General features: G+C 45.9%; 1 protein-coding gene and 1 long non-coding RNA gene across 3 annotated transcripts; both read right to left on the bottom strand.

The window, feature by feature from the left end:
• Nucleotides 1–452: 452 nt before the first annotated feature.
• On the bottom strand, nucleotides 453–2,181 carry LOC109738784 (protein ENDOPLASMIC RETICULUM-ARRESTED PEN3). The gene has a single exon (XM_020297882.3). The coding sequence runs from the start codon at nucleotides 2,074–2,076 to the stop codon at nucleotides 628–630; it is 1,449 nt and encodes a 482-aa protein (XP_020153471.1). The 5' UTR covers nucleotides 2,077–2,181; the 3' UTR covers nucleotides 453–627.
• Nucleotides 2,182–7,375: 5,194 nt separating this feature from the next.
• Nucleotides 7,376–11,261, bottom strand: LOC120963020 (uncharacterized). Of its 2 annotated transcripts, XR_012182232.1 has the most exons (4): nucleotides 10,717–11,254; nucleotides 10,512–10,589; nucleotides 10,317–10,449; nucleotides 7,376–7,569 (listed from the first exon to the last, which is right to left on the bottom strand). It is a non-coding gene; the product is annotated as an uncharacterized lncRNA (long non-coding RNA). The 2 variants fall into 2 exon arrangements; XR_012182231.1 differs by lacking the exon at nucleotides 7,376–7,569 and having other exon boundaries at nucleotides 9,325–10,449; nucleotides 10,717–11,261.
• Nucleotides 11,262–11,291: the final 30 nt, after the last annotated feature.

The following is an 11,291-nucleotide window of genomic DNA, read 5'->3' as shown; positions in this document are numbered from 1 at the left end:
AAATATACTTTTATAATTTATATTTTTTTATGTGAAGTAACACATTTTCATAGATACTGATGGTCAAAGTACCATCTCAAAGCAGTGTCAATGTCCTAAAATACTTACATTTTGCATAGGAGAAGTATATTGGAAGAGCAAATCAGTAATATTTGAAATCTGATATCAAGTTTCTGAGTTGTGAGCTTATAATTTTGCACAATGTACAATGTTGGAAGTCATTATCTACGAACTCTATAAGAGAGAGATGAAGAGATAATCTTGCTATCAGCAGTATGAAGTCCTTTTACCGTTTAAAGATATATAAGTTGTTCTCAATTGATGATGCCCTGGCAGGATAATCACATAGTGAGCTGAATAACAACATTGCACTGTATTTAGGGTGCTAGGGACTTATTGGATAATGATAATTGTAAAAAAAAAACTAAGCTCTTAGTGCTAATGCTAAGGGATTAGAAAAATATGCATGCTTACATTGAATGCATCTGTAGAGGCAAGAAATGTAATGTTACCACATCAATTTTTGGAAGAGCGGAACAAAAGAAGAGCCATATTTTCAGAACTGAATTTATGTCTGAACTGAAAAAAGAGAGCATGAACGTCATCCTGTATACAAGGGAAAAACTGCTATGCCAGAGAGATAGCACCGGCTAGGTGGGAACTCTCCCACACTTCCACAACTGGCATGTCTTCTCTGGTCACAAATAAGCGGTCTCCGCCGCCTTCCATCATCTCTATCATTCCACGCTTAGAATCCTCTTCGGTATCCACATAGCTGCTTCTGAAACTATTTTCATTAATTCCTTTTCTGTCAAGTGTCTCCTTTGCTCCCGGTTGCTCCGGAAAGTTGCATGTGTCATCTCGTTGTTCTTCCAGTCTGGACCAAACCTCCAATCCATCCTTCCGGCTGACAAACACCTGGGACTTGTAGCAATGCAGAACACTGCCATGACCCCCTCCACTCCCCTTTGGTCCTGATGACATGTACACCCAAGGGTCGTTATCGAGGCGCCTCAGGTCTGCAACTCCAATATCTCCTGATTTTGAGCACACCTTGTAGAGCATCAGCTGCTTCACGTCCACATCTGCATCTGAAAACGGATCACCAAACCTGCTGCTTCTTCCGGATCCCCCTGGCTCGCTTGTCTCCCAGACCACATTCCCAGATCGAATGTCCCACAGCCTCATGTACCCAGAATAGCCAAATGCCCCCGAGCTCACAGATGAAGCAAACACCAGCCCAAGCTCCTGCAGGTGCACTAGTCGATCCGGCGAAGATGACTTAGCCGCACTCCCACTTTGCCGGCCAATCTCCTGTATGGGCTTAAGAGTTACAGGGTCAATCGCCAGGATGCAGTTCTCCCGGTGTGGGCACTCGAATGTAGCGAGGATCGGTGAATTTGTGTCAGCGGCATCAGCAGGAGGACGGGCGGCGATGGCGATGACCTTCGCTTTGAGGACGCGTAGGTCGGTCGGGTCTGACCATTCAACGGAGGCGACGTGCCAGCCTTCGAGGAGGTCGTACACATGGAGCCCGGGGGAGGAGCTGGACCCGACAACGGCGAGGCTGGAGGGCAGCAGCCTGATGGAGGTGGCGCGGTGGAGGTGGGTGCGGAAGGTGGTGAGACGGTCCAGCGCCGGGGAGTAGTAGGTGAGCTGACCGGCGCCGTGGGCGAGGCAGAAGGAGCCGTCGTGGTGCGCGGCGAGCGCGGTGGGGAAGGGCTCGGAGGCGGGGGACAGTGTGGACGCGAGGGACGCGGAGAAGCCGAGGAGGGGCGGAGGGGAGAGCGCGGCGAGGAGCTGGGCGTGGAGGCCGTAGAAGAGGGCCTCGTCGAGGAGGACCCGGGCGGGGAAGGCCGGCGGGGAGGAGGGCGCGCGGATGGCGGAGAGGAGAGCGGAGAGGAGAGCGGGGTCGCGGTCCACGAAAGTTGGGGTTGGGGAGGGATCGAGGGAGAGGGAGAGGGAGAGGGAGCTTGCCTCCAGGGCAAAGAGTTTGCCCCCCACGTTTAGCTGCTTCGCCGTGCCGCTCTTGCCTCCTCCGCCTGGTCGGCCGGCGCCGGCGGCGCTGGTCTCCATCGATGCTGGCGCTCACCACTCTCTCTTCTTTCTGGATGCACTCTCGTCTCTCTCGCAGAAACCCACCTCTCTTGCTCGGGCTGTTGTGCTGCCCGACGAGTAGACGACTCGATAAGAAGGGAAGTTTTCTTTAAACACAGTACTACAAACATCTATCCTCAGACCAGAGTCGCTGGTACCCCTCGGGTCGCCCCCGCGGGCGACCAGGGGGAAACCCTAGCCGCCGGCGCCCGGACTCCCCCGCATCTCCTCCATCCTCGCCGCCGCCAGCAGCGCCGCCGGGCGAAGCCAGGCCGGCAGGGGCGGCGGCGGGGCTCCCTTTTCCTTCCCCCGAATGGGCTGGCGCGGGACGGCCGTTTGAGAGGAGGCGCCGTACTTTTGCGGGGTGCGGCGGCGCTGCAGATGGATCCTGGCCGCGACGTGCGCAGCGCGCCGGCGGTTGGGGTTCGTGCTCGCGGCGTGGTGCGGCCGCTGGATCTGGTGGTCGCGTGCGCCGTCGGTCTCGGGTCCGATCCTTCTGGATCCGGTGCCTGGTCGTCGGCCGGCGCGGGATGGTGGCTTTCGTCGCTGACCAGGTCGGGTCTTTTGATCCGGCGCCTGGATGGATCTACGCCGGAGGTGTTGAGCCTTATGGTGCTTCCCTCTCTGGAGTTTTCGGGTCTTGGCTGCTGCCAGATCCAAAGCAGATGGAGATTGGTGGTACAGGAAGAGGACCGGAGGAAACTTTGGTCGGCTAGCTCGGCCCGGCATCGGCGACGGCTTTGACGTCGTTACCCATCTTGATGGCGAAGTCGAGGTCCCTCCTATCCACCTCCGTCCTGTTCCCGGACGAAAGTCCAAAATCCGTCTTGGATTGGACGGCGGCGGTGCCCTTTGCGTCGTAACCTCCATGGAGGCGCCGTCTTGGAAGGCTTGGGCGTTCGGGGAGTTGCTATGGGTGAAGGGCTTCGTGTGTCAGCTCCAGCAGCGGCAATGGTGTGGAGGTTGGCAGGAGGAGCGGCGTTCTAACTGCGGTGCTACGCTGAGTCATGCCTAGTCGGCAGGTGCTACGCACGACAGATCTTTCAGAGTGTCCGCCTCGGGATGGACGAGCGCAGAGCGGTGGAGCTGTCTGGCGTCGTGGTGGCGTCGACGGTAGCTAGATCGTGCAAGGTTGATGCAACAGTACAGCTCTGAAGATGGTTTGGTGGCAGGTGGCTGTGGCGGCCTCATACCCGGCAGGCGTCCTGGTTGAGGAGTGCGCCGGACTGGTAGGTATCCCATACCCGGCAGGCGTCCTGGTTGGGACCTCAGGTCTTAGATGTTTAGGTTTGGCTGCGATGTCTGTTTGGTATTAGGCCCAGACTATCAGCGCCCCTTCATCGATTGGATAGGTGTAGCGACAGTTGTTGCTTAGAAAGTGGCTTTAGTCTTGCTGTTGTATGATTTTGTAAGATCTTGTGAGAATGATTAATAAAGTGGCCGTATGCATCGCCCAGATGCAGAGGCCAGGGGTCATCCTCCTTTTCTAAAAAAAACAGTACTACAAACAAAGATGATCGCCGACGCACATTTACCCTACGAATATACACATACTTTCTATCTCTATAAACACATTTGACTCTTTGAGAGCAGAGCCGGCGAATTTTAAGATTGGCGAAGTTTTCACAAACGTCTCATACCGACAGAAAACGTCATATCGCTAAAAGATTAGCGCCGAAGAATGTAAAATAAATCCAAAAAATACGAGCATCCGTGCTAAGTTTAGAACTTAAATCTGAATGGGTTGGTTACACTAAGCTATGCTTAGTAAAGACATCTCTCATGATATGAAAGAAGTAACTTTTCAGGAGACTTATAGCATGCATCTCTATTTTATCATCACAATAATAAAATAATTGCATTTCAACCACACATAATTCAACATCATTTCAAATCCACAACTTTGAAATTCAAATTCAAACATAACAATCAAAATGTGTCCTTAAACATGAAGAAGTTTAGCCACCATAGAGCTCCCATAAATGCTCAACAAGGCCTTCACAAAGTTGTTCAAGCTCCACGTGTCTTCAATATTTTATGCACTTTGAGAAATCTATGAAATCCTTGTTCATTCTTTTGAGGTTTGATAAGCTAATATATTCTTCCCTTATTCTCATAGTGGGTGTCCTCTAAGACAAGTGCCGGCCCTACACATCTCTCCTTGTAGAGTGGATTTCTATGGGTAGATATATATTCATTCAAAACACATCGAGCATGATTGGTTTGCTACCAATATTTGGCTAGCCAAATGTTGTCACTACCAATATTTGGCTAGCCAAATATTGCCAATACCAAGATTTGTCGAATATTGGTAACTTATGTGAGATGGGTGTGACAACTTTGTAATCGATCAATAAGTAGCCAATATGGAATGCCAATTTTTGGCACCAAACCATTCTCTTAAATCATTCATGAGCACTCGTGAGCGTCCTTGTGATAAACAACACCATCAAACAAGGTACATCTTGGCATACGGAAAATTTGCTACGATGATGCATCCTCTTATGGAACCACTTGATGGTACATACAAATAGTGCCCATCCACGAACATTGGTATTCAAGTGATGACACAAGCATTTCTACGGCTCCTTTTGAAGCATCTATCCCAGTGGTGTCCTAAGTTGGCGGTCTTTGTGACCACCACGCCTTTGTATATGCCATCTTCACATGTTATAAACACCTTCAAGAACTTTCCTACAAAGACCCAGATTGGCCCTAGAGCTCACGAGGAATTTAGGCAAGCAAGATTGTTGACAAGGAAGTTGTCCTTTCTTGGAATGTACTTGACCTCAAGTCTGATGAGTTTCTCCAGCTTTCACACCTTAGCAAGATAAGCTGACATGGTCTTGTCCAATGTTTGATACTCCTTGCTAACTTGCTTCACTACGAGCCAATTCCCTACAATCTGCTCGTCAAGTGCAGACACCGGGTACAAAAGCTACACGAAGACAGGTCAAATCCATATATTTGGCCACGTTGTTAGTCATCGAAAAGTGAATCTGCAAAACATATGGTAGTTGTTTGCATGTTGGCCAAGTAATCACTAGTCCAACGAACATGAGCATATAAGGACATGAGTGTATGGCTTCACCAAATCATTAGCCACATCCAATAGAGAATAGACTAAACAATGTACAAAGCCCCACCATTATATATCAGGACAATGAATAGCCAATTGCAGGAGGTAAAATGAAGAGCAACCTCAGTAAATACATCGACCACAAGTTCTTATATGTACATGAAAGAAAAGAAAAAAGACAAACGAGGTAAAAGATCTACTTTGAGTGAGTTTCTTGAAAACACAAGGGGCTTAATTGGTTTGATGCCAAATGTTGGCTAGAGATTGGTTGCATACCAATTTCCGTTGCCAATCTCACAAAAGATTGGCAACTTTTGATTTTGCCAAATGTTGGTAGCAAACCAATAAGCCTCAAGGTTTCTAATGATGTGGTCCCTGCAACACAACATGCATGTGATATATGCACACATATTTTCCAATAAAAAGTATTGAGAAATTGTAGTGTGCCCCCACCTCCTTAGATACAAGGCAAGTCAAGCTTCCACTTAATATTATTTGGGGGCACTTATCCTCCTTAGACCCCATAAGTCACATCTAACTGTGTGAGTAATCATTGTACCTTAAGGCCTTGTTTGCCCATAATGGGAGATGTTCCCAAGGAAGAGTTGCTCTGGGTGGAATATTCATAGTAAAAGAGAAACCCCGAGGAAAATCCGCCTCGCCATTTGGGAGGAGCGGGGGATAATAGCTTCTTCTCTGATGAACTGTACATACTTTTTCTAGGGTGAACTGCTCTTGCAATCTTGCTACTGGCTGGTGCAACTACCATTTGCCAGAGAGATGGCTGAGAGTTGGGACTCTATAGAGGAGGAAGATCGAGTGCAAAACACCAGGCACCAGTTTCACCATATATGCATTTTATATTCTTCTTGGCATCCAGCCAAGATCAAACAGCAAGTCTACAACAGATCAAAGGGGCACATCGTGCACCCCCTTGCGAAGGCATATGCGTCTCTACAACGATGCCGCCATTTGCCTTGATGTTTTGATGCATGATGTAGTCACCAGTGCGAAGTTGTCATCGGAACTAGCAGGCGTCACTGATCTCTCAAAAGATAGCCATTAGATGCACCAAAGAGGCTTGAGTGGATCCTCACGACTTGGAGAAAGAGAGGGATTGAAACTGAAGAGAATGTGAGGAGCCATTGGCAACATAGGCAACAAGGACAGAGACAACGAGAGTAGCGACAGGTTTGCGAGCAAAGGCAGAGCAAGAGAGAGATAAGGAACTCATCCCACAAGTCAGGTGGGCCTAGATTTCCCTGCTTGAGGCCACAACCAAATTGACCAACAAAATTCCAAGAGAGAGTATACCACATGCCTTTTCTTTCTTGTGATTGGGCGAGGATCCCATAGTTCTCCATGTGCACCGAACAAGCCCAACACTTGTTAGTTGTGAGTATTACCTTGGTGTCCACTTTACTACAACCTCCATCCAGAATTAACTATTGTTGAAATAAGTGTATCTAGACATGTTTTAGTTGTAGATTCATTCATTTCATTGACAGTTAATTCTGAACGGAGGGGGTACTTTCGTTATTCATGTGTTCAGCCACACAGCCACACCCCACCACAAACCTTGAGACTAGACTCGTCAATGAATATGGAACAGCACAATAAAACAATTTAGCCTCCATCCACAGTTATGGCAATCTCATTTAACATAACCTCTTCCATATACTCTAGTCTTAAATCAATTAGCTTTCTTTTTCTAAGTCTAAGTTGGACACAAAGAAACTTTTCCATCACAACTAATAGAAAATTCTTTCAAAAAAATAGAAAGAGTGTCCATATCATACTAATGTTTTGTAACTTCAATTTGAACTGACAAACAAACTGCTAGGTGTAACTGTTTTCATAACTTCAGTATAAACAGACAATAACAAACTAGCCCATAAATCATATTCATGTCAGCATTTTTTCCATACAACATTTGCGGTGTTAGTTTTGCAATTCATTTCTTTAAATGATATTAAAAAAAACTTTGCAAGCTAGTGCAGACTTACTGTGTTTCAGTTTAGATCCACCTATTAGCTTAATACTAGTTGAGTGCCCGTGCGCTGCCACGCAACAACAAATTTACATGTTGCTCACCATCATTGTTGGCCGCTGACACCGTCACCCCTTGTCAGTCGCAATGGAGGGGAAAGGGGAGGGGATATTTTGTCTCCCATCATCCTTGCAACCCCTCCACTAATGTGCTCATCCCATAAAAGATTTTATTATACTTTCTTGTACTATACAATGTGCCACTAAAACAAAATACATGTGACTCATACTTGAAATTCCAATGGCCATGGTCCATATCCTTCGCGCCGAGACACATATTTGGAGCTCCTGTATTGGTTTGGCAGCCTTGGGCTCATCATCGCCTCCTTGCCACATACAATGCACTGTCAAAAGAAAAAATAGATGTATGTTAGTGATATCAAATATATATAATTCAATCTTTAAATTCCGCTCATAGCATAAAGAGCCAAACATGATACGAGTATCACTTGAGGATATATCTTAGCAACAGATGCATCAATTGCACTTCTTTGTGATGGGGCAGCTCGATTTCAAGACTGTCATCTTCGTTCACAAGACTCATATTCGTTCCCAAAAATCATATGATTTGATCACCTCCAAATTATCAATATTACCTTGAACCTAGGACATGCTTTCTGATTTTGTATGGTTGCAGATCAAAACTCCACACATGACTCAAGATCGAGAACGATGTGATAAGTTAGGACTAACATGAACATTAAGTAGGACAACGAACATGCCTGGTTAACAGAAAACTACGACGACACACTACCATCACACTGAATATGTAAACTTGTGTGCATTATTTAGGTTCTCAGCACCTGATAGCGAAAAGGAACATGGTGACATTTGACCAAACTTTTCTTCTGTTATGCATATCCAATGTCTCATGCTCTTCGTGTTCATTTTCTCCTATCAAGCGTCTCTTTACAAATGTATGAAAAATAGCAGCTTCCCACATAGATGGGGTCTGGATCAATGACCCAACAAGAGTAGGCAACAACATTATGGAAGTACTGGTCAAGCTCGATATCAATCGACGACCACCTTCACTGATGGGGGCATGCTGTGAGAAGACGTGATGCGCTCTGGCTCACCAGATGCCGGCTCACTACAGAAGTAGTTCTACACACATCAAGACTTTAAACACAAGAATCAATGTCTTAAAAAAATTAAAAGAAGAAGCAACACATATAGACGTGTGAAAAAGCCATAAGCAGGGACAGAATTGTGCAATAGCTCTGATGGATGCACATAAGACAGTTACTACCAAAATAAAGTAGTCTATGTGGCAATTTGTGTCGGAGAAGTTTACATATAATATACCCTTCAAGTAAACTGAAAATTGAGAGGTTCATCTACATAGATACATAGCTCTGAAAGAGCACAATCAAATCACGAGAAAAACAAGCAATGGTGATTTTGACCAGAAACAAAATATCCCACATTATTAAGAAAAATAATAAGCTCAATGTGCAGGCAACATGATACTAATTTATAACACACTTGTCATGCGCACAAAAGGCGACATTTGTAAATGAAGTAGTAATTATTGGTAATACATGTACACTTGTCTTTCAGAAGCTGAAACCTACACGCATCTGCAATCATGCATCAAACCTGCCCATACAAAATACATCTATATTTACTGAAGGTTGGAAAATTTCCTATTTGGTAGCCATCTACAATCATGCAAGAAAGAAAGGAGTCTGTATTTTTTTGAACTCCCATGTATAGCCAATAACAGACTTACCGGAAGTAGTACATCCCAATGTAGCAAAAATGTTGCTCGGGCTTGACTAATAAAAAGTAAAATAAGACAAGCATTTTAGATAAGTGAAATATTTAGATATTACTGTTGTACCATGATTATTAGAGCTGTGACGTGCTTGAACCATCTCATCATGTTTCTGTTCTGGAATTTGTTCTTTACAAAACATTCAACTACTTGCTCATCTTCATAATAATGGATCCACCTTTGTGTCTGAGGTCCTAGAATGCATTCGATACACCTTGTTGGAGGATGTCGTTGCAGTAAAGACTAAAGATATTGCATCTTTCACAATCATAGTACAATGAGAGATGACAATCTATTAGCAAGGCCTCTCATTGGGAAAAAAGCAATCAAAAGCGAGTGATGAATTTCATACCAAATGCACAAAAAATTACAAACCAATGTGTAGCACATAAATCGTTGGCACAACGAGAACATGTATTAAATTCTATTTGCATCATTGAAAAAAGGTCAGCAAAACGCATATCCCTATGCAGAACTCTGTAGTGAAGCTTTGCCTGCTGTACGGTGCCAATTATGTTTTCGCACCAGCAGCTTGCGGTGCAGTCTGCTCCTGAATATGCAAAGATTGTCTCTGACTATACAATATTTACTTCAACTACATGCTTCAGAGTTCCCTGGCAAAAAAGGCTCCAGAACACATATGCTTGCATCACAGAACTATAAAGCTATGAGAAGCATTGTAGTGGAGTAATCATTTCGAGCAAATTAATAGCCATCATAATTCTTTCATTTTTTCTAATGATATATCATCCATATAGTTTCTCTTACATTATACATAGTACGTGAGAACCCACAATTATTATTCAAACCTTATATACCATCTAAGAAAATGCTATGCGTGTAGCATGTTTGACTTTGTTAGAAGTATATATCTGTTGAAGTTTGACATTAATTTAGAAAATGTTGTGTACAAAACAAACATCCGTTGACAATAATTGACCATAGGTGTTGTATGGACTGTCTTTTTCTGGATGTAAAAAAGCCAACATGCTATACATGGGAGGCATAGTGGTTTCTAAGCTCGGCATAGTGGTTTGGACAGTCTAGAAGAGGAAATCAGATATGTGCATGCTGGGCATAGTGGTTTGTAAGCTCGACAACAATCTCCTCACTACTGTTCTACACATTCAAAGGTTGTCAACTTGTTAATTTAAGAAGTTCGATAGTTCTGCAAGGCAAACTATTTATGATTGTAATTAGAACTCAAATGCATAGCATATTAGGATACCTATGCTCAACGTGGACATCAAGAGCAACCTGAAGAATGCCGGCAACTTCCAGGCTGCCCCTACATGCTCGGTATATACATACCTTCATTGTTGCTCTGCCTCTCTTTGGGTCTTTATGGAGTCCTGGTGTTGATTGCTAACGCATGCTGCAAGCAGCTGGCATACCACCATGGCATGAGCACCAACCTGGTAAACTTCATGAAACAGCAATCCATCTGCAGGAGGAAGATGCACATGAAGAAAGGATCCAACTATGGGAAAAGAGTAGATCACTAACCAAATTGAACGACGTCTGCCTCATCGATCTTGTATGTCTCCAGGTTTGTGATCACAAGAACCAATCCAGGAATAAGGCCTGTAATTCCAAACAAACCAAGAAGATTTAAACAGTGAGAACCAAAAATTAGGCATCACAAAGACAAACCAAGGAGAACTCAACACTGAGACCCAAAATTAAGCATTAGGACAGGAAGCATGCTTACGTTGATCTGTTTATGCAGGTAGCGCGGAAGCTTCGCCGGCATGGTGGGCATGTGCAACGGATGGCAACGAAGATACATGCAGGGAGGCGGGGATGGTCGGCGCTGAGGCCGGGCTTCTCCATCACGTACTCCACCTCCACCTGCAATAAACCATGGTGTTTGGCGCGGCTCGAGCGGATTACGGGGCGGCGGAACCGGAACTCGCCTGGGGGCGGGGGTCGGGTTCCGGGTGGGCGCTCTCCTCGGAGCCCTCGCCGGCTCCCGTGGCACTGCTCTTCCTGTCCCTCCGACGGCGGCAGGGGTGGCCGCGCCCGGTGTCCCGCGGCTCTGCTCGCCGCATCCGCTGCGGCGGAGGCAGTGGGGGTGGCGATGGGCATGATCGTCGTCAGCACTCAGCAGAAGCAAGCGAGGTGACCCCCTCCTCCTTCGGTGCAAGGCACCGAAGCGCAGTCCCCTCCTCGGTGCCTCTGCTATTTGGCAGGAGAGAGAAGAGATCGGGAGCGAGGGGTCAGGGAGAGGTGGGGCTGACGGGACGTGCGATGGGTGGGAGGAGGTCGATCATGGCTATTTCTTTT

The sequence above is a fragment of the Aegilops tauschii genome, chromosome 4 (genome assembly GCF_002575655.3).
Source record: "Aegilops tauschii subsp. strangulata cultivar AL8/78 chromosome 4, Aet v6.0, whole genome shotgun sequence".
NCBI classification, from domain to species: domain Eukaryota; kingdom Viridiplantae; phylum Streptophyta; class Magnoliopsida; order Poales; family Poaceae; genus Aegilops; species Aegilops tauschii.
This window is presented reverse-complemented; position numbering and strand designations above follow the sequence as displayed.